The sequence below is a fragment of the Oreochromis aureus genome, linkage group 23 (assembly GCF_013358895.1).
Source record: "Oreochromis aureus strain Israel breed Guangdong linkage group 23, ZZ_aureus, whole genome shotgun sequence".
Taxonomy (NCBI): domain Eukaryota; kingdom Metazoa; phylum Chordata; class Actinopteri; order Cichliformes; family Cichlidae; genus Oreochromis; species Oreochromis aureus.
Window position 1 is genome coordinate 36,292,337 of NC_052963.1, and position 22,595 is coordinate 36,314,931.

At 46.1% G+C, this 22,595-nt stretch overlaps 2 protein-coding genes across 5 annotated transcripts; both read left to right on the forward strand.

Annotated features, from left to right (window-relative positions):
• Positions 1 to 1,305: 1,305 nt before the first annotated feature.
• LOC116323244 (mitotic spindle positioning) lies at positions 1,306 to 10,494 on the forward strand. 2 transcript variants are annotated; one of them, XM_039606852.1, is made up of 5 exons: positions 1,306 to 1,462; positions 3,857 to 5,822; positions 8,872 to 9,074; positions 9,948 to 9,986; positions 10,063 to 10,492. In XM_039606852.1, the coding sequence occupies exons 1-5, from the start codon at positions 1,403 to 1,405 to the stop codon at positions 10,150 to 10,152; spliced, it is 2,358 nt and encodes a 785-aa protein (XP_039462786.1). In that variant the 5' UTR covers positions 1,306 to 1,402; the 3' UTR covers positions 10,153 to 10,492. The 2 variants fall into 2 exon arrangements, with proteins under 2 accessions (XP_039462786.1, XP_031599385.1); XM_031743525.2 differs by lacking the exon at positions 1,306 to 1,462 and adding an exon at positions 1,841 to 1,944 and having other exon boundaries at positions 10,063 to 10,494.
• Positions 10,495 to 12,087: 1,593 nt separating this feature from the next.
• Positions 12,088 to 21,939, forward strand: med16 (mediator complex subunit 16). Of its 3 annotated transcripts, XM_031743524.2 has the most exons (17): positions 12,713 to 13,080; positions 14,026 to 14,134; positions 14,206 to 14,390; positions 14,469 to 14,576; positions 14,794 to 14,963; positions 15,083 to 15,364; positions 15,492 to 15,641; positions 15,742 to 15,847; positions 16,008 to 16,163; positions 16,689 to 16,903; positions 17,244 to 17,450; positions 18,479 to 18,689; positions 18,759 to 18,892; positions 19,086 to 19,278; positions 20,382 to 20,598; positions 21,439 to 21,522; positions 21,593 to 21,939. In XM_031743524.2, the coding sequence occupies exons 3-17, from the start codon at positions 14,252 to 14,254 to the stop codon at positions 21,717 to 21,719; spliced, it is 2,499 nt and encodes an 832-aa protein (XP_031599384.1). In that variant the 5' UTR covers positions 12,713 to 13,080; positions 14,026 to 14,134; positions 14,206 to 14,251; the 3' UTR covers positions 21,720 to 21,939. The 3 variants fall into 3 exon arrangements, with proteins under 3 accessions (XP_039462785.1, XP_031599384.1, XP_031599383.1); XM_039606851.1 differs by lacking the exons at positions 12,713 to 13,080; positions 14,026 to 14,134 and adding an exon at positions 12,088 to 12,109; XM_031743523.2 differs by lacking the exon at positions 14,026 to 14,134.
• Positions 21,940 to 22,595: the final 656 nt, after the last annotated feature.

A 22,595-nucleotide genomic window follows, 5' to 3' on the forward strand; every position in this document is an offset into this window, starting at 1 on the left:
CCATATTTCCCAACAAACTTGTTAATAAAGTAACCGCTAGAACTATTCACTGAGCACATGGATCATAGATAGGCCCAGAATGCCAGGATGGGAGGCCACACCTTATTAACCCTAATCCTGAGCACAGGTGTGCCACACAGGTGCATCTTTAGTCCTGTCCTCTGCCTTCCATTCACTCCGATGTGCTTTACTTTATGTAGCTTTTTGGTAAAACAATACATTTTACATTTGAAGATAAAGCTGACATGCTAATGGACTAGCCATTACAGAAATATAACAAAAACACTGTTAGCTGTGCTATAAAGCTCACACTGTGTGCTGGGCTAATAAAGCGCTGTAAATTAGAGATGGGCAGATTGATCCAAATATCAGTATTATCGATACCAATGGGGGTATTGATATCAGACTGATACCAGCGCTATAGGATTGTTACTTTATTAAGTAGAGGTTACGTTTAGTATGTGGCACAACTAAATAAATTATTTTTTTGAAAATGAGGAGATATATCTCAACTATGTTGAACTATGATAAACAGCTGAACCTTCACATCTATTTTATTTACAGCCTATAGCACATTTAAACTACACGTGATGACCCAAAGTGCCTTAAAGACATTCCAGATCTCAAAAAACACAGTTTCAGAATGCATGAAAAGCTGAAAGGTGTGTTTTATTGTGTTAACTAATTATTTGGGAAAGTGAAAATCACAATGAAATTGATGATGATCCATCACATAAATCATGACACACTGCTCTCACTTACATAAGGTGCCTTTATAAGTTAAAAATGTTGGTATCGGTAAAATTTGAGAAATTCTTTTTACGTTTCAAAAAAAAAAAAAAAAAAAAAAAAACTCCAGTAAACATCAGGATTACAAACCATCCCAAGGTTTAAATCAACCAACACCTGAGGCAAGCTGTGTAACACCTGCAGGGTGATGTCATGAAAAGGCAAAGACCCTCACACATTACCGCAAATATATGAATGATTATTCAGAACAGTCTGAACAAAGAAAAGAATAAAATCAGCCATAATTAGACCGATTAGGCTGGAGATGTAGTCATACGCTTATGGACAAGATAAAAAAAATCATAATTTAAAACCATATAAAATAACCTGGTATCTCAGCAGTTCGTACAGCAACATCTACAGATTTATCACCACAAAAAGAAATGGATGATCTGTTTGACGAATCTGTTTCTTATATTTTTATATTTTTGCAATTAAGAACATAAACAAATCCATAATTTTCTGATCACTTTATTTTGAAAAGGTACAGCTCCTTAGTAACTTCCTACCATTGCTTCAGGGCTGATGGTGATTGGTTCCTGCTGACCAGGAGAGTCTGACTAACATCATCATCCAAAACCAGAACTGGTCAGATCCAGTTCAGACCGGCAGGATGTTCAGGTACACGCCTCCCTGGCAGGTTCTGTGTCACAGTCTGGACCAGGAGACGAAGGTGAGACACGCACTTTCTGTCCCCAGGGTCAGAGGTCATTCTACTTCTTATTGTGTTACAGAAGCTGCAGTTCAGCTGAGGGGGGCAGCAGGGGGTGCTCTAACGAGCAGGAGTTAAGCCTTCAGTTTTATGATCCAGCGTCGATCATAAGCTGAGGCCACTCTCCTGTCCTTCAGCGTCTCTACGTCTTACCATAAAACACTCACAGGGTGCTACTGCTTGTTAGGAGTATCATTAAAGGCCGGCAGAAGAAGAAACAGCTTAGATGCTGAAGTGTTGTGAGGTGTTCTTGTTAGGTTTCCCCACAGGAACATCTGAGAGGATTCAGACAGGAAGCTGTGATCAAAAACACAAACATCACACTGGTCTCTGGGGGCGGGACATTGCTTTAGGGGCGGGGCCTGTGAGTGGGCATTCAGTGACCTTTAGCACATCAGTCAGTCACTCTTCAGGCTGTGCAGCAGGCAGAAAACTGATCAGAGGTAAGAAATCAGCTCAGATCTACCTTTACACGATCAATCGGACCTGTAATCAGTAACATCTGTAATCAATAACATCTGTAATTAATGATATTTATAATCATTGATTAGTGATGAGACTGGGAGAGCCACTTTTCTGAATCCAAGGTGTGAAGAAGAGTTTGTATTGAATACTGCTGCTAAATTATTATTAGTTATTGATCATCACATGACCAGGATTTGGTTACTTCATGAAAGCACCCGAAACGCAAAGTTTTACAGCCCTGCCCCCCGAGGATCAATTTCTGGGTCTCTGGGTGGTCTCCAAACTGTCGGACATGTTATCAGGTGACAGCAGCGGCTCGTCTGCAGGAGGAGCTGCTTATCAGGCGTTCTCAGACAGGAGGGTGCTCTGAGGCCGCTGCTGTCTGGAACACTCCAGGAATCAGTGGAGTGTCATCTGGGGCTCGTGTTTGGCTGGTGGAGTTCTGGACAAACAGGTGAAACAAGACTTAGACCAGGGAATAAAATAACAGGCCCGGGGCCCAGAAGAGGCCGTCTGAAAGGCTGGTCTGTTCCAGTGGCGTGACAGAGTAAAAGTTCGTAGATGCCCATATAACTGCCCACAGGGGTATCAGAGCAGCTGCTGTGTGCTGAAGTGATTTCTGAAGCTCCTTCAGGGGTGCTAAGGTGTGAGGAGGCGGGAGGATAAAGAGTTTCCTGATAGCAGGAAATGCTGTAATGGCAAAGAGGAAGAAGAAATGTTGTCTATGAGCACCTCACAGTGTTTCCAGCCTGCACAGACTGAAGATTATAGATGGCCGTCACTGCAGGTCTGAGTCCAGCTCAAACTCAGACTCAGCTCAAAGAAACAGAGGTCCATTTCTGTGACAGGTGAGGAGCACACCTGACCTGTTGTCCTGCAATCAGGTGTGTGTGTACCTGTAACCCTGGCATGCTCAGCTGATTGGTGGCGCCTCTGAGCCGCAGTTCTCCGTGCTAACTTTTACAACTTTGTCAGCTTTTGAACTTTGAACTGCTGCAGGTTTATGACCCTCTGACCTCCACCTTTATCCGAGCAGCTCTGATTTCTACACGCCAATGAACTTTATCTGTTTTATATCCCATGGTGGATTAATTATTAGAGTTCATGACCAAAGACGAGCTGCCTTCCCGTAAACGGTCACATGACTTCAGTCTGTCTTTTATGAGAGTCGCTGTAAACATTATCACTTACCCATCGTTCCTTGGATTCAGTTAAACTTCATCCATAAAAACTCAGCTGCTGATCCCAGTTCAGGTCAGACCTGCCGCAGTCAAACATGTGCCCCAGGGGCCTGAACCAGCCCCCCAGCTGGATAAATCCAGCAAACTTAGTGACTGTACAGAGAAAACTACAGGAAGTCATTAGTGGATCGGTTCTGCTTCTCCTCATTTCCTGTCTGTGTCTCGTGTTTAGTGACAGTGTTCATATAAAACACATTCCTAATTATGAGGTCAACGAGTCCTTGTCACCCGAAAGCTCAGAATTTGCTCTGAGGTTTATGGATTTGATAAACTTCTTTAAGTGGTCATAGCAGCTCCACCCAACTGCTCCATCAGGTTTGACATTTTCTATATCTCTTCTGTTCAAGAACATGTTCCAGTCTGAGTCCAGAGTTTCCGCTAAGCTAATGGTAACAGGTCTGCTGTGACCTCCTGTCTCAGCTTCCGGCTCCATGTTTGGTTGGATCTGAGTCTTTTCGACCCTTATGTTGACTGAGGAAACCATTGTTGTGATTTGGCACTATATAGATAAAACTGAGTTGAACTGGATGTTTCCAATGCAACCAATCAGCCCTCCATATTGATTCCTTTTACTAGAGAAACTGTCCTGTCCCTATTGCTGTCCTCTGTGGTTGCCACAGTAACCATTCTCTCCTCCCTGTTGTTTCAGAGACTTTCGGCGGGCAACAATCAGGATGTTTTGACTTTTCCAACATCTCAGTCATCGAGTTCTGTTCATCACCATCTGTCAGAACATCTGTCACATGCTGGCTCCGCCACACCACCTGCAGCCATGTACAGCACTCCAAAGAATTGGGTTTTAAAGCCTCTGTCCCCCACGCTCCAACCATCAGACCTACGCACCATTGCTGGACCAGCCTCAGGTCCAAATGACCTGGACGCCGCCTTTAGGAGCATCTCAGTTTCACACAGTCAGCCTTGCGTAATCGTCTCCTCCCAGCAGGACGACGAGTCTCAGGATGTTGTGGTTCAGGCCCGGCAGATTACCGTGTCGCCTGATGGGGGAAACTCCAGTGACGAGTGGCAACCCAGCAGTCCCAGCAGTCCTGGCAGCAGCTCAGGCTCTCATTGTGGGTTTTACTCCTTTGTGGAAGATCCAAGAAGCCCTGAAGCTGAGCAGAATGAAGCCTGGATGGTCTCACCCCAGCGCCAGGCTATGCTGGCCACCCTGAAGCAAGAGAAGGGCTTCAAACTACAGACCTACACAAGCAGCAAGAAGCCAGAGAGTCTATTCTCAGAGAGCAACGGAGACCTGCAGTACAAGGTTGATGCAAACAACGGAATCAGAGTGGTTGGTGAGGAAGAGGAGAAGGAGCTTCGCAAAGAGATCATTCGTACCCAAGCCCCCAAGAAGAGTGCTGGGTTTCAGGACCAGCTGAGCTCCCAGGAGGACCTGAACCTGTCTACAAACAAACTGATAGAAGGTTTCAGTTTAAGCTACAAGCCAGTCAGTTCCAGACCAGAACCCCCTCGTCCCACTGAGCCCGGAACCATCGACAAGGAGCAGATCAACTTCAACACAGTCCGACAACAGTTTCTGAAGTTGGAGCAGGACCGGCTGAAAGCTCCGTCCAGTCCTCTGAAGTCCCCAAGAACACACCTGAGGTCATATTTGTGGCAAGATCTTGATGTAACCACACCAAAGAAGGTGGAGACAAGTAACAATGCAACACAGTTTAAAGCACCTGAAGAAGACGAAGCATATCGGCAGAAGAAGGTGACAGTGTTCCACACTGAGGAACGTTTGAGCAGGCAAAGCAGCGTGTTTGATGACCTGGACTCTGGACTGGAGGAGCTATCAGGGGAGGTGGGTGTTGGCTACGTCAGCGATGATGGGGTGTTCAACGATAACGTACAGCAGCTAAACAGACCCATCAAGTCCACTAGTGCTTGTGAGACCCCAATTGAACGGGAGATTCGGTTAATCCAGGAACGTGAGGAGAACCTGCGCCGCTCTCGAGGCCTGAAGCTTAGTGACAGTTGGGGGCAGATGGTTGAGATCAAAACCAAACGCTTACAGCCACGACCAGCACCGATCAAAATCAAAGAGAAGACTCGAGTGAGCTTCATCGTCCAGGAAGAGGTCAAAAATGAGAACCAGAGTAAGCTTGATCCTTCTCAGGAGATCGAAGAGACTAGAAGTCAGTCAGAGCCAGGAAACAAGGACAGGTGGACAGAGGAGAGCAGCCAGCCTGAGTCTGAAACAGGCGAAGTCTTTCCATCTCCTTGCTGTCCTCATCGACACCCTGAAGAACAAAAACAGATGAGCCCGGTTCCCTCTTCCTTGATTGAGATAGACTCTGGGGTCCAGGACAGAAGACGTCTCGACCAGGATCAAGTGTTTTCCTTTTCCTCTACTTCCTCCCCAGCATTGACACCTCAAAGTGAAACAGCCCTTCAGCCCTGGAGGGAGAGCCTGAAGTCCACTGGCCTGCAGTATAGAGGAAGAGGAGCCCCAGACTTCATTGAGAAGGAAATTGAGGAGGCTCTGAGAAGGGAGCAGGAGCTGAGGGAGTCCAGGGAGGAAGCCAAACAGCAGCTGTTCTCTCCAGCTCCTCTGGTGGAACAAGCGACCCAGATGGCCGTCAGTCAGTTCTACCCGCCGATAAAAACAGGTACGTACTGTTGACCTGATCACAGCAAACTCAAAGTGCCCTATAACTCTCAATGTCAGTTTGTTCTGACAGTCCAATCACGTCTAAACGTTCTTTGATGTTTACAGACCTCATTAGATTTTAGTCCTTCGATATCTCAGGAAAGACTCCATATAAATTTCAGCTTAGGACCAAATATGATTTTTGAGGCTGTTTTCAGGTCAAAGTTCACCACTCCGGCAGGAACAGGGCTTAGCTGTTACTCAGTAATCTTTGAAGGAAAACTATTTTCACCTGTTTGTAACCAACCACATATCTTCTTCCTGTCATTCACTGTCGAAACAACCAATAGTATGTTAGCTAGGTTTAGAAGATGGAAGAGAAGCTTTGGGCCCATATTGCATAGTGAAAGAGTCCATGTTAACTCGACCCACACCAAACCACGACTGCTAAACAGAGCCTGCACTTTGGTTTGTGAGTTTATTGTCCAGTGGTGACACTATCACACCTCTCCGAGGCCCAATGTTCACCAAGTATCAGAAACAGGACTGAACCTACCCAATCACATCAGAGTGACTCATGGGAGAATTTGCTGACTCAGTGTTTCAGAGGTGTTTATGAGTCCGAACAGAGGCACCCCCCAGCAGGCCTGGACTCAAACCCGGTTCCTCCTCAGAGTCCACACCAGCACTCAGTCTGAAGGAAAAACTAATCACACTATGACATCATAAAAACTCTGACACGAGATGGTGGCCATGTTTGGTCAAACTCTAACCTTCACCGGCCTTATTAAACCCATGTAACACTGCTGTTGGTCCGATGGTGTCCGAGTGACACATCAGGTGTGTTTGACGCATCAGGTGCAGCAGTAAAACCTCCCAGGAGGCCCACATTGCACCCTGCTGTCCTTCACGTTCAACTCGAGACACTAAAATGTGCTTGGTTAGGTTTAGGAAAAGGTTTGGGTTGAAATATGCTGTTTCACAGTAACCCTGCTCTGTTGCATTAAATGATTATGTTTCGGGACGATGTGTGCAGCAGTCACAGTGACTGACTGAAGGTTAAACACATCTCATCACTGTTAGTTTAAATTAATCAGCAGGTTTAAAAGTCAAATATGTGGAAATGTCCACAAAGCCAAACAGTAACCCATAACCATATTTGCGCTTGGCTGTTTTTTTTACAAGTGTTGTATTTTGAGGAGAAATTTATTTTGACCAAAGAAAAGCTATATTTTGAGCGAACAAAATTCATTGCTGCGTGTAAATGTATTTCAGTGTTTGCTATTATCCATATAAACACACAGTAACAGCCCCTCTTGCTCAGTTTTTGCATTTGCTCTTGCTCAGATCTCTGCGGACCTGTTCACAGTGTGTCGCTTGCACTCTCAACATCTCTGCTCCCTGTGCGTTCAACTCTTTCTGTACACCGTTATATTTGTGCCACAAAACCAACGAATCACAGACTTGGATGCAAAACCTGATTGGCTGTTTTGGTCCCTCTTTAGTCTCTCTTTGCTCACTCAAATTTAGTTTTTCTTTGCTCAAAATAAATTTCTCCTCAAAATGCAACACTTGTACTTGCAAACTTTTTTTTTTACGTGTGCTCAGAATAGTGGGACAAAAATAACGCCATACTGCTGCTGTGATCAGATTTTCACAAGCAGGGTTTGTTTTTTTTGTTTATAAGCACCCAGTTTGTGATGTTCTGACTAACAACTAACAAGTGACTAACAACAGGTGATGCTGAGGGGGAAACCTTCAAAATAAAAGACCCAGAGATCAGAGCAGAGAGACAGAGTGCTGCTGCAGGTTTAAATGTCTGTGGAATCCACTGAAGGAGTGTGAAAATGATCTGCAGGAAGGAAGGTAAACTTGTTACATAAAAATCAGAGAATGAGTAACTCAACGAAAGAAACGATCAAAGTACAGCGGAGCACCGAGATCCACTTCAGTCAATCAGTAACAGCTGCTCCAAAGCCACACACACACTCGCTCATCAGAGCAGACGACCAATCAGCACATTCTGTTATCTAGAGAATCCATGCTGGGAAAACATTGCAGCAGTGCAATCTTAAGAATCCCTGTCTCACAGCAGACATTATGAGCAGATAAATATGTAGATAAAAGATGGACCCAACCTCTGTGATGTTAATCATTGGTTTATGAACCCCCGGTTTTAACAGTTTCCCTGCATGATCATCATCAGTGTGCATCCTCAGACTGTACAGGTGTATCACACAGACACAGATATCTGCTAACCAGTGCTCAGTAACATCCAGTTATAATCCTCAAATCTCACTGCACACCCAAACTGGAGCTTAGACCTGTTGGACTGTGTGTTGGTATAGTAACCTCTCAGCAGCCATACGATTGATCAGATGATGTCATTAAAAATGCTCCAAAATCTCCAACTGCACAAACACGGTGAAGCTAGTGTTACAGGTATCATGTGGCAGCACCTGTAGACAGCTATATATGTGTCCTGCAAGCAGGAAAGAAATGATTTGACAAGGAGACGTAGTTTGTCGTTATGTCTGCCATTATGAGAAAACAGTGCAGACTGCTAACAACAGGCCAAGCCATGGTCTCACACTGACACCTACTGGTACAAAAATTGAGCGGCAGCTACAAATATCCCGGACTAGTTCCCAGGTCTATAGTTAAAACTAGTTAATTTAGGGCATTTTCAAATGAAAATATCACTTACATTGAAAGTAAAATAGCTTAAATATAAATGAATTCACATAAATGTGATCACATGTTAGTGGGTATCACACTACCAGACAGCTAGTAGCTACAGACACATGGAAGTCTTTGAGGACTTACTCACTGCTCCCTCTGCTGGCCGTTAGAGGAACAACCACAGCTCCACCTTAAAACGATTCCACTGAATATAACTGAAAACCAAAAAGCTCCACCTTAAATGTGTTTCCTGTTTAAAGTTCTGTTTCCATTTAAATAATTAAAAAAAAAAACATGATTGGAGGAAACAGCTGCTGTTCAAACACTGATGACATCACAGCGTGTCACATATGACGTCATTCATGATTTCCTCCACGGTGTTTCAGAGAAACCAGCCAGCGTGTCTTCTTCTCGCCCCTCCCTCCGTCTGCCCTCCATCTCCTTCATCACGGCTCGGCCCTGGACCTCCTCCTCTCCCTCCTCCCCCGCGGTGCTCCGGTCGCCCTCACTGACGGTGCGAGGTCTGACGGAGACTCTGCTGCAGGACTTTGAGGAGTATCGAGCCAAACTGAAGCTGGAGGAGAGTGCAGTAAGTAGTTTTGCTCTTTCTGTTTTTTCAGCCTCTTCCTGCTTCAGGAGATGATGAAGATGATCATTTAGAAGTTGTCAATGAAATGATGCTGCACAAATAAAATGGAAGTGAATAAAATAAAAACCAAGGTCCAACAAAGCTGGGTCTGTGTGAACTATAAAACAACCCAGAATGCAACAATCTGTAAATCTATTAAACTAATATATTATTTACTACAGAAAACACAGAAAATGTTTAACCATGGTAAATGTTTGAATAAAAATATGAGCTCGTGTTGAATCTGATGGCAGCAACACATCTGGACAGGTCCATGTTTCCTCTTCCATAACATCAGTCTGTGAGCTGAGGCGAACAGCTGAAGATCACAGAAATCCAATACTGATTTACAGCCTCATCCCTGCGCTCAGATCCACTGAATATGCTGATGATGTCTTATTGTGTAGTTGATGATATGTTCACAGCAAGGACTGTGATTCTGAAACAGGTTGGTGAACCTCTGAGAAGCTCCGCCTCTCTGAGAGGATCTTTTTCCACCTGATCACGTGACCGACCTGCTGCCAGCTCACCTTTGATCTTTTCTTTTGCACTGCCGGACTTTGACACACTTTTACTGCTCCGTCGCAACTTTTAGGTCGAGTCGCTGCTGCCAAATTCCACATGAGCTCAGATTTGTCAGTAACATGTCTCATTTTGAGTATCTACTGTGTTTTTTGTGCTCTATTGTGGATAAAATATGAGTTTATGGGATTTGCAGATGATTGCATTCTGTTTTTATTTGCAGTTCAACCAGTGTCCTGACTGTTGGAACTGAGGTTTTAAAACTGCACAATAATAACAGAGTCTATTTTTTATTTGTCTGTTTCTTTACAGTACGCAGGAATCCAGCCAGTCGATGAGATCAACAACGAGGTATGGGCTTCTCCTGTAACATTAACCCCTTTACTCCTTGTCTCCTTAACTCCTTGTCGTCTTGGCCTGTTTTCAGGTTGTGGAGTCGACTCGAGTCAATCGACATAAGAACCAGGGAGCTCTGCTCTGGGAGGCCGGACGATTTGCCAACCAGGAGAACCAGTGAGTGTGCCTGACTCCGAAACAGGACTCGACCTCAAGCAGCAGGGCAGGAGATCCTGAAATACAGGACTGAGTTTCTCCTCAAGCTGGGATGCAGTGGTTTCTAAAGACTCTCCAACAGAAATGGCTGTTGCTGATTGGTCCTTGAAGATGACAGCAGTTCCCCTTGTCTAATCAGCAGTCCGTTGGTTAGAGCCTAAAACAGAGACAACGTGTCTGATTCATCTAGAGAAAAAAAAGAGTTCCAGTGTTTATCTGCAGACTTTTAATCTGACACAGCAGCACGGGAAGTTTCTGATTGTTTTCATGATGCATCAAAAATAAAGAATGATTTTTAGTCCTCAGACATTCAGATGGTTCACTGCAAGACACAAACATCTGCCAACAGCTGCAGTATTATAGCAGAATCACAGCGACAGGAAGCTCAGTTTTACCTGCTTTCTGAAAAACACTTGAACAGAGGGTTCTAACTTTCTCCAAAAGATCCAGAAACAGGAAGTGTAGCCAAACAGAGCACGCCAAACCCATCTCTGAAACAAAGGTTCACAATGTGTTTTTAGCAGCATTACCACTAAACCTTCCACACAAAATTAAACAATGATTCTCACTGCTTTAACCACCTAAGACCCGAACTGTTTCATGGCATGCATTTTTAATTTCTCTTTGCTATTTGGGCTGATTGTGACCTGATGAATGTAAAAACAAAGAATTACCAGATTTATTTATTATTTTTTTTACCTGATTTTTGTTTATGAGAAAAATGAGATCCACATATGAGGACATTCGTTTTAAATTTTGATAGAAGTGTGGCAATATAATGTCCCCGTAACTGGATATCAGGCCCCTGTAGAGCAAAAGTTTGTATTTTGGTCTAGACAACCCAAAATGTGATGTCCACATATGTGGTCACCGGGTCCTAGGAGGTTAAACTGACGTTTCATTCTAGTTTATTTGTAATTTACCTGCATTTCTGTTTTTTTGGTTTCGTGTTTTGATTTGATGTAAAGCACCTTTGTAGCACCTGTTGTATCCCGACATGTGCTACACAAATACATTTGCTTACTTAAATACACCGACACAGCACAAAACATAAACACAATAACCAAACACACTGTTTGGTTACACTCACCTCATCGTTATACAAACGACCAACAACATCAGAGGGTACCTGGTGACAGCAGAGAGGAAGAACTCTCTTTAATCGGGAAGAAAACCAGGATCAGGGAGGAGGAGACAGGAAAAGAGGAGGTGATTTTCTCAATAAAGTCTTTCTTTACTTCAGCCCACACAAAAACCAACCATATGGACAGCATCCTGCTCATGATACAACGCAGAAGGTGATCAAAAAACAGAGGATCGAACTCACTCACTCATACAGCAGATCATTGGATCAGACCATAATCTAGCTGTGCATAGGGATGGGTATCCGGTGCCATGTTCTGACATAAACGGTAGTAACCAGACCGAAAAGCGGCGCACATTTCGGTGCTTTTTTTTTCTTGAGATGTCATACACTTTGGATTCTAGCCAATCATTTTACCTTTCCAAGGATAGTAGGCAGGCCCAGGTACGTACGTTCTTTTAGAGCAGAGCTACAGATTAAAAATGCCCAAGGCAAAGCGGTCAAAAGTCTTGATGTACTTCACAGCAAAAGATGCAAACTCATCAGCCTGCAACAAGTGCTTTAAGGTGATACTGTGCAAAGGAGGTAACACCTCGAATCTGATGAAACACCTGGCGACGCATAGCGTTTTTTTAAAAGCCAAGAAATGCACTGTATTTGATAGCTTGCTGCAAGACCTCACACCGAGCACATCTACTGCGGGTGTGGTGCCTGTTATCGGACCCGGAGTTAGCAACATCCCCCAAGAACCCGAAGAGTAGCGTCCTGGCCCCTAGCCCTGCCAGTGTAGCAGAAATGATGACGGATGATGATGGCAACAGCAGCCGTTCTTCTCTGAGTGAGTAGCTTAATGTTGTTCGTGTGTAATTTACGTTGAGTAGGCTAACCACGTTATTAAATTAATGCAGGTAAGGTGAACTAGCAAACACTGTCATAGTTACATGAGGCTGTCTTCTTGTTTGATAGAGTGACACCATATATGCCCTATAGCTGCAGGAAAGGCTAACATTGTTATCTTTTTACCCCCCCCCCCCCCCCAGCTAAACATGAGAGGTTTTAGGACAAAGTTTGTGTTTTCCATTGTTTAAGCACCGGCACCGTTTCAAAAGTACCGGTTTGGCACCGGTATCGGATAAAACCTAAACGATACCCATCCCTAGCTGTGCACCCTGTCAGTGTGAACTCACAGCTAAAGAAAAAGTCACCTGACACCAGATTTAAAATACGTTTCTGGACAGATGAACAAGATGACAATGCATCGAGGTCGGATATTTTTTCAGCTTTAGTTTCCATTATTAAAAACAACTACTAGTAAAGGAAACCACAATAAACTAAAATCGATGCAGGTATCTTTTAATTTTTTTTCCGCCTAGAAGACTTCGCTGAGGGCAGAATGTTCCCGGGGATAGAGGAGGGTGTCCGCGGCGCCCGTCAGATAAACAGCCGGTTCGTCGCACAGAGCCGATATCAAACTGATCACAGAGGTTATATCAGTCATCTCACAGACAAACACGTTTATATGACACGTGGCTTAAACGTCTCGCCTTGACGCTGTTTGAGTAGAGCTTCGGGGTGCCGTCAGTGTTTTATAGTCAGGCAGCTGTAGAGGCAGCCGCGGGGTCCCCACATCCTTTTAACAGAGAGCGGTTTGTTTTTAACAGCAGCAAGCAAAAAGCGCTGAATTCAACTCAAGTCTGCTGTTTCGGTGTTTTAATGACCCTAAGTTAATTTTAAACAGCCTTAAAAACAGGAAAAGGAAAACAGCTAATTTTCATTCTCATCTGCGTGACAGGAGCGGAAAACCGTCAGGTGAGCTAACGCTAGCGGCTAGTGCAGCTGCTCATTCACTGTTGTGACTGAGTACTGTGACCATGGTGTTATTTGGCACGGCCTGGGTGAACAGTTTGATGCTCAGTTTGAAAAGGAAGCAGCTGAACTGCTTTAAGTTTGTAAAGACGTTTCATGCAACAGGCTTCTTCAGTTCTACAAATTAAAGTGGAGGGTCCCAGGTGTTTAATCCCCATTGGAGGTGATCCTGAGGGTCATTTACCCACTATTGATCATGTGAGTCAACATAAGAACCAAGGTATGAAAGAAGGTGGGGCTCTTTACCATCAATGGGGTTTAATGGTGAAACCACTGTGCGATGTTGCCCCAGCCCATCGTGTGACCTGTTGAGGACACCTGAGCCAAGGTATGGATCTGGGTGGAAATAGTCGGTTTTGTAAACCCCGCCCTCTGTTCAAAGATGTTCGTGCACAGTGGACATAGATGCTTCTTCCACTAACCATCAGTCCTCTCTGTCCGAAATGTGAACATTGGCATCCTCAAAAGAGTGACCTTTGACTTTTAGATGCAGATGTACAGCTGAGTCCCTCTTCTGTGTACAGGTTTGAGCTTTCCTTGCAGCACGGCACTGCACAGCATACACTGTTGTTTAGTTTGTGTCTGAGTGTGTGGCTGGGTCTGAAGTACACTGGGATGCTTCTATGATAAACCTGCTACATACGGGATTACAGTGTTGTTCCCCTTTGTCCTTCTTATTCTCCCTAGTTGGTGTCTGACCTTCTTTTCTGTGCATCTTTGCTGATTTGATGAAAGCCCAGTGGGGACAACCACATGTTTTAAGAGCTTTCTTCTTTACATGTGTGTTCCTTTTCTTTCTTTTGTCCTTCTACTTGTGCTTTGCTTTTTCACATATCTGTACCAGTGGCTAAGTGTCCCTTTTGAAAGCTTTACTTTCCACTACTTCAGGTAAAGGTGGCACTGGGGAGCCCGTGGCTCATGCATCTGTCTGACACATGTAGTGGTAAGGCAGAGGTCTGATCACTCATGTTCATCTCTGCTCTATCCACACAAACAGGTCAGTAATTGGTGTTTAAGTGATTAGAGCAGCTGACAAGATTAAATCCCTCTGACTGGTCTGTTTTTTAGGTGACGCATCCACCTGGGCTCTAGATTCTTCTTCTGTGGTGGAATCATGGAACTGGCCTATGTGTGTGAGTGGGAGAAGCGTCCGAAGAGCACGCACTGCCCTTCCATCCCGCTGGTCTGCTCCTGGTCCTGCAGGAACCTCGTGGCCTTCACCACAGACCTGAAGAGCGAGGACGACGACAAGAGTACACAAATACACACGCGCACACACACACACAGGCGAACACACAAACACACGCTGAACTTGATGTTCTGTTTTCCAGATGTGAGTCACATGATCCATATCATCGACACTGAGCACCCCTGGGATGTTTTCTCCATCAACTCTGGACACACTGAGGTCATTTCCTGTCTGGAGTGGGACCAATCAGGTGAGACTTCAGTTAAATGTTTTGGAGATGAGCTCAGCTGATTGATTGACTGTTATTGGTCTGGAATCGGATTGGAATCGGATATAAGCTGTTCAGACTGTGCAAGCAGGAGAATCTGCTTTTCTCTTGCTTTATGTACAGTACATGTTGCAGTGTCACGTTCTGCTGAGAGAGACAGGAAGTGACGTGTGTGTCTGTGTGTTTGCGCGTGCTGCAGGCTCACGGCTGCTGTCTGCAGACGGCGACGGGCAGATCAAATGCTGGTCGATGTCGGATCACCTGGTGAATAGCTGGGAGAGTGTCCTGTCGAGCTCGCTAGATGGAGACCCCATCATCGCTCTCAGCTGGCTGCACAATGGTGTCAAGCTGGCACTGCACGTGGAGATGGTAATAGCTGCCCACACATGTGCACACACCTGCTGGCTCGTTGCAGTGATAGCTCTGTGTCTTAATACTCACTGAGACCAGTTGAGTAAGCCCTGCCTCCTCTTCTCCTCTTGCTTCAGTCTGGCTCCACAAACTTCGGGGAGAAGTTCTCTCGGGTGAAATTTTCACCGTCCCTAACGCTGTTTGGCGGTAAGCCGATGGAGGGCTGGCTGGCGGTGACAGTGAGTGGTTTGGTGACAGTGTCGCTGCTGAAACCGGGTGGCGCTCTGCTGACGGCGAGCGAGAGCCTGTGCCGGCTGAGAGGGCGCGTGGCGTTGGCCGATATTGCCTTCACCGGAGGAGGGAACATTGTGGTGGCTGCCACAGATGGCAGCAGCTCCTCGCCTGTGCAGTTCTACAAGGTAAGGACCAAAGATGCTGGTGTTACCAAGGGGCTATCACCTCTGATGCTAACCTGACATTTGCTGGCGTCACCAAGGGGCTATCACCTCTGATGCTAACCTGACATTTTACCTTTGGTTGTTTCAGGTGGTGGTCAGCGTGGTGAGTGAGAAATGTCGCATTGACACTGAGCTGCTGCCGTCACTTTTCCTGCGTTGCACCACCGACCCGCTGAGGAGGGAGAAGTACCCCGCTGTCACCCACCTCAAGTTCCTGACCCGGGAGAACTCTGAGCAAGTAAGACCAGTGTGCACAGTCAGATCAATAAGACAAGTGTGGCCATTAAACCCGAGACCACCAGGACCTTCAGAACTCAGAGGAAGTGTGTACTTTTCAGGTTCTGCTGTGTGCGTCCAATCAGAACGGCAGCATCGTGGAGTGCTGGTCTCTGAGGAAGGAGGGACTTCCTGTCAATAATATCTTCCAGCACCGTTCGCCAGTGGGTAAGAAGACCCAGCACCAGCAGGAAGTGATGTAACAGCCAGCTAATGGTTGACATAGTAACAAGAGGCTTTAAGAATCAGACTGTGTGTGTGTGAGTTCATGACCACTGACCTTTTGTATTTAATGCCCTGACTTTCTTTATTTGACCTCTTCTGACAGTGGGAGAGAAGCAGCCGACCATCCTAAAATGGCGGATCCTGACGACCACCAGCGACCTGGAGCGTGTGTCGGCTGTCGCTCTGCCCAAGCTGCCAATCTCCATCTCCAACACTGACCTGAAGGTGGCGTCAGACACCAAGTTCTGCCCCGGACTCGGTGAGCCTCAGAGCTGGAAATGGCTGGTTGTTCTTCAGGGAGGTGTACACGCGTGCTGCGAAGAACCTTCCTCAAGCTCAGAGTTTCTGTGGTTGAGGTGATCGTTCTCGTGTTGATTTGAAAAAATGGCAGTAGAAGAAGAAATGTGTAGGAGGAAATCAGAGTACTAAATGGGCCAATTGCAGTCATTGTGGGCGGCGCCACTGTGACGTTACATTTTTGGAGGGACTTGTCAGGTTGGAACACACATCAGGCGTTGCATGGCATCAGTGTCTGCTACGGCATAGTGTTTGCTCACAGCATTGGTGGGAGGAGCCACAGACAGTGACCTCATTGTAATGTCACTGTGTTTAGTTTACCTGGTGAACTTTATTTTGGGGCATTACCAAATCTTAAACTGCAATGCTTGTTCTGGACCATCAGGTCTGACACCCTGCTGACCCCTGAAGTTAAAGGTTGGTCTGGCTTCCTTTAAAGATGGCGGCAGGACTTTGTTGTAACCGTCTCATGTCATTGTGGTTTCAGGTCTGGCTCTGGCATTTCATGATGGCAGCATCCACATCCTGCACCGCCTCTCCCTCCACACCATGGGCGTGTTCTACGGCGCCTCCTCGGCACAGCGCCCTGGAGATGAGTCGGCCATCAAGCGCCAGAGAACCGCCGGCCCCGCCGTCCACTTCAAGGCCCTGCAGTTCTCCTGGACCTCATTGGCTCTGGCTGGAGTTGACAACCATGGCAAGGTGAGGACACACAGCTGGGTTCTGGTTCAGCCCAGATCAATAAAACGCCACACGTTAACAATCAGAGATCAGATTGATCGGTTTGGTTTCTTATCGATCGATTAATTTAGCAGAGAAACGGTTTCCTCGGGAATCCTGACATCTCTGTAACCTACAAGACTTGTGTGTGAAGTAACTCACTCAGGTAGGTGAGAAATGTGAAATAAGAAATTTGAAAGCAAAACAACCAAATAAGGTCTCCAGAGAGTGAGCCGAGGACAAGTCGATTGACATCTGGACAGTTGCTGCTTTGAATTGTTCTGAAATCTAATTCTAATCTGTTTGTTTGTTCTCTCGTCAGCTCCACATGCTGCGTGTATCGCCCTCTATGGGCCAGGTGCTGGAGATGAACACGACGCTGCGTCACCTGCTGTTCCTGCTGGAGTACTGCATGGTGACGGGTTACGACTGGTGGGACGTGCTGCTGCACGTGCAGCCCAGCATGGTGCACAACCTGGTGGAGAAGCTGCACGAAGAGTACATGAGGCAGAACCAGGCGCTGCAGCAGGTCAGCAAAGCATGCTGGGAGAAAACCACAAGGCCAGTTCTTTAAGTGATGACATATTAACCCTGCTTCTGGGTCCAAACTACTCTCTGTTTATTAAGGCTGTTGTGTTTTTAACATGTTTTATTTCTATTTAATCTCAACAAGACCCTAAAAGCAGTCAGTGATCACTGTCGGCCTCTCTCGGTTTTTATTACTGCTATTCATTTTAAAGCTCAGTTTTTAAAACCTTACTATGTAACTACAGTCCAGCCCCTGCAGCAGTATGTTAATGACTAACCTCGTATTGTGGATGGATTATCTTAGTAGTTCTCCTGACTGAAGTTTGGTCTATTTACAGCATCTTTTTTTCTGCCATTCCAATACATTTGCCCCTAACCATTGGGAAGCTGCGGGTTAACTTTTATCAAGTGGAGAAAAAAAAGTTAGCATTCATCCTCCAGCTTCACTCTGCTAATTTGTTTATATTACGCTAACTGTAGCTATGTAGCACATCATTATATACCAGCTAGCCCAACCTCAGTAACCCTACAAACGTCGTTTCTGTCTTGTTCTTCATGTTCTGCTTCATGAATCAGGAAAATTCAGTGACTGAACGGGGCTGAAGCTGTTAGCACTCATCAGCTTTACAGGCAGAATCACAGTAGCAGGTTTTTATCAGACTACAAAAAGTAGTCCCTGTGGTTAGGACCAGGCGGCACATGTGTTTTTAAAAAAAAAAAAAAAAAAAAAAAAAAATTGTCTTAAATTTGGTCTGGACGAGCAGTGAAACGTTTGTAGATGGAGGAACATGAAGAGGAGGCAATTTGCGCTCACACTCTTTAGAAACCCAACCGTGCGTACTCTTCCTCTGCACCTGGACAGGGTGCTGTAAGAATGCTATCAGCGTTATTAAATAAAGTCCCAGTAATTATTTACCATTAATTTGAAAATGCAGGACAGGTGAGATGATCAAAGTCAGCAGAACGCAGGAAGGGGTGTTTCTGATGTTTCTGGCTCGAAGACTTCCCCTCTGCCATTCTCTGCTTCAGGTTCTGGCGACACGCATTGTGGCAGTGAAGGCATCTCTCTGTAAACTCTCCACGGCGACAGCGGCTCGAGCGTGTGACTTCCATGCCAAGCTGCTGCTTATCGCTATCAGCTCCACCCTCAAGTCTCTGCTGAGGCCTCATGTCCTCAACACGCCGGACAAGAGTCCTGGAGACCGACTGACAGAGATCTGCGCCAAAAACACAGACACAGGTGAGACCGCAGGTGGCGTGGGTGACCCGTCATGTGTGGGTGGTGGCTGATGGCTCCATGTCTCCTCAGATATCGATAAGGTGATGATCAACCTGAAGACGGAGGAGTTTGTACTGGATGGTCCTCCTCTGCAGTCTCTGCAGCAGCTCATCCAGTGGGTGGGAGACTTCGTCCTGTACCTGCTCGCCAACCTGCCCAACCAGGTAAGTGAAGTCGGGTGCCGATGCACACACCTTATTCCAGGTTAGGAGGAGTGACTCGGAACCATTCCAATGAAACAAAAGCTGTAAGCAGATGTAGATCACTCAGTTCGTCTCCAGGAAGCAGAACTCACTAGAATTCATCATGTTTGGCTGATGACCTCTGACCCCGCGTTTATGTATGCTGCTCTCATAGGGCTCTATGGTCCGGCCCGGGTTTGGCTTCATGCGGGACGGGGCGTCTCTGGGGATGCTGAGGGAGATGCTGGTGATGATCCGGATCTGGGGTCTGCTGAAGCCCGGCTGTCTGCCCACCTTCACCGCCACGTCGGACACCCAGGACAGCATGCTGCTGCTCTTCAGGCTGCTCACCAAGCTGTGGCTCTGCTGTAAGCAACACACTCTGGGTCAGGACCGGGCCGGTTTATCTGACCTCAGGTCCTCTCACGTTCAGTCAAAGGTTATCAGCTTTAATCTGAGGTTTTGGGTTAGTCTTCCCTCAATCATGGTTGTTTAAAGTGAATCAGCTCAAAGGTGTGCAGGTGATTCCAGGTGTTGTTGAAGGAGCCGTGAGTGAAATGGGAAGTCCTCGACTGCAAACACCATGCAGTTCCATCAGCAGTTTTGAGAGAAGGAAGCGTCCAGCAAAGAGAGGAAAACATCTAATCATCCATGTGTAGCGTAGAGAGAACTGGATGAAAGCCTCCATCAGCCTCAGAGCAGATCAGACTAGAATGGGACGGGCCATCACTCACCACCACGTGCAAATTGTTCTTAATTAATTTACTGTTTGTTTTTGTTGGGGGGGTTTTTCACATGGAAATAAACAGATCTGACCAATCTGATCAATGCGTTTGGCAACAGGTGTTCTGTAGGTAGAACTGACAGTGAGATGGAAACGGTAAATATTCCTGAGCTCAGACTCACAGCTAGCTGCTGCTACAGGTCAGTCGTCACTCTGGAAGGATTCCTCAGATTGCTCCACTGATTCCTGAAATATGAAATCCTCCCTGCTGCTCCTGAGACTTGGATGAACATCTGGACCATACAAGTGATGCACAGAGGAGAAGAAATAAAAACACCTACCTTGTGGGAAATTTAAAAAGGAAAAAAAAACAAAAAAAAAGGGGTCAACACTTCCAACCTGCTCCATAAAGCTGAAAGTAGCTTAGCCTTTTTTGTAAGTTTATAGATTTATGACTGCGTTGATCCAGTATTATTAAACAGTTTAAATCTCCCCAGGATCAATTTCTGTGATTTCAAATCTGAACTCAACAAGATTTTCTCTAAACTTATCATCCCAGTTTGAGGCATGACCAGAACCACAGACGTGTGGCGTGTGCTCTTCGTCACCATCAACTTCACCTGAGCCCTGAAAACAATTGTCCTGCTGAGCTCCGCATGAGAGAAGCATGAACTCAGGTCAAAGAGAGGCTGAAGCAGTTTTCAGCTGTCACCACTACTAAACAGTTTCCCATTTTCTGTCACTCAGCACGGGATGACGGCGCCCCCCAGGACCCCGACGACAGTCTGATTGACGAGTGCTGCCTGCTGCCGAGCCAGCTGCTGGTGCCCAGCATGGACTGGCTGCCCGTCAACGACGGCGTGATGGTGAAGCTCCAGGGCAAGCACCCACTCAGGCTGCAGTTTGGCAAGGCCTCGTCCCTGCCCAGCAACGCCCCGCCCACACCTCTGGAGGTGTTCAACAGGTAATGCACACCTGAGCCTGCAGCTTTCAATAACTGCAGTTTCCCTTCGAACCTACTCGTGTCGGCTCGGTTTTTACGATTTTCCATTAGGTGGTAGTACCTGGTACTAGGTACTAATTCAGTACCCACTGGTCAGGGTTCCAAGCGATCTCAGGTGTCAGCAGCCTGCATGCCACCAATTGGCTAGTCAGTGGGGTCACTCGATGAGTCATGAGAGTGTCTCCTTTATGAAAATCAAAACCGCCGTTGTTAAGAGGAAACTCAGGAGGCAAGAAAGACAGACTCAGACATGTAGATCTACATGGGCAATGTCTCCACAGAGACACGCGCCAAGACATCGGTTCTCTCTTTATTTATAGACAGCTCTTACGTAGCACATTTCAGGGCGCCACCCCTTGTGAGTACAAAACAACTCCTTCCAAGGTGATAAGCATAAAACATATATGTTCAAACTGTCACAACAGGAACTGGTCAAGCTTATCTCAGCAAACTCAGCAAGGGTGAGGTTTCCTGTGGCAGTTTCCTCATGCAAGCTTTTGTCAAAACACAATGTATGCAGGAGTTTTAAATGAAGCTAAACAACTAGGGATTTTTAACTACAATAGAGCAAAATACATATAAAAATCCTTTAACAGCCATTTTTGAAACCCGGCATTGAGGAACACGGCTGCACAAAGAACAACGCCACAGACCGAGCAGCAGATACACCATAGCCTCCACGTCTTCCTCTGTTCATGTCACATGCGAATGATGTCACAGGACTTTCAGCCGAGTTCCTATAACAACCCCACACACATTATATGTGTGTGTGTGTGTGTGTTTCTCTGTGTGTGCTCGCAGGACTCCTGGCTCCCAGAGAATGGATAACCTGCGTTGTGTTCACATGGGCGTCTGTCCTACCGAGGAGAGCAAAGCCTGCACAAGGTGAGTCCATGGGAAGTGATGTCACATATTCCACTTTTATGATGACACCACTAAGCTCCGCCTCTTTCAGGTGCGGCTGCGTGACCATGCTCCGTTCGCCCAACAAGACAAACGCCATGAAGCAATGGGAGCAGCGCTGGATTAAGAACTGTCTGTGTGGCGGTCTGTGGAGGAGGATCCCACCCACGTTCACCTGAAGTGGTGACACTTCACCACCAGTTGTTGTGGAGCTTATTCACATCCCAAACCTATTGACCAATCAGGTTCCTGAAAATGGTCTTTAATATCCAGCTCAGAACCGGCTTCATGAGACCAGGTTCTGTGTGAGGCACAGGGACTGAATCCAGTTCCGATTTATCGTCGGAGTTGCACTTTGTACATAAACAGCATTTTTCTAATAAAGCCAACCAAACTGAACGAGGTGTTTCTGTTTTTGTGTCCAAACACCTGAGAACGCTGGTTCGTCCATGTCACACCACACTGATGGAACAAATGGGTCATCAGGTGTTTCCATGGGAACAGAAGTGATGCTGCAGAAAGTGTCAGGTGGGTTCATCGTGTACATAATGTCTTTAAGGAAGAAATTACTTTACAGACATATGAGATCACGGCTTCTCTCAGCTGATCATAACCACCTGTCAGGTGACGCACTGAGCACCCGCGTCTGCCCATCACTCTGCTTGGTAGAGATGCATCAATCAGAGAGAAAGAGATTCTTTCAGTCATGTTTATCATCCAGCTCATTTCCAGCTGCAGGAAAAATAGGACAATACAGTTTAAAGTCTCTCTCTCACTCAACTCTCTCACACACATACACAGTGAAAGGTAATGCAAACATGTAGTCACCGCTCTGAGGACTCAAAGTTCAGTTTTCACATCATGACAGCAGATCTGAAACAGCACCCCCCTGTGGTGGACCTGCTCATCTGTTTAGGTTGAACCTGGAGCACAGACAACCTCCTTTCCTGAATACAAAACTACATAGAGCGCTTTGAGTACTCCAGGAGAGTAGAAAAGCGCTATATAAGAATCAGTCCATTTACCATTTACATATTTAGTTATGGTTTAATTCT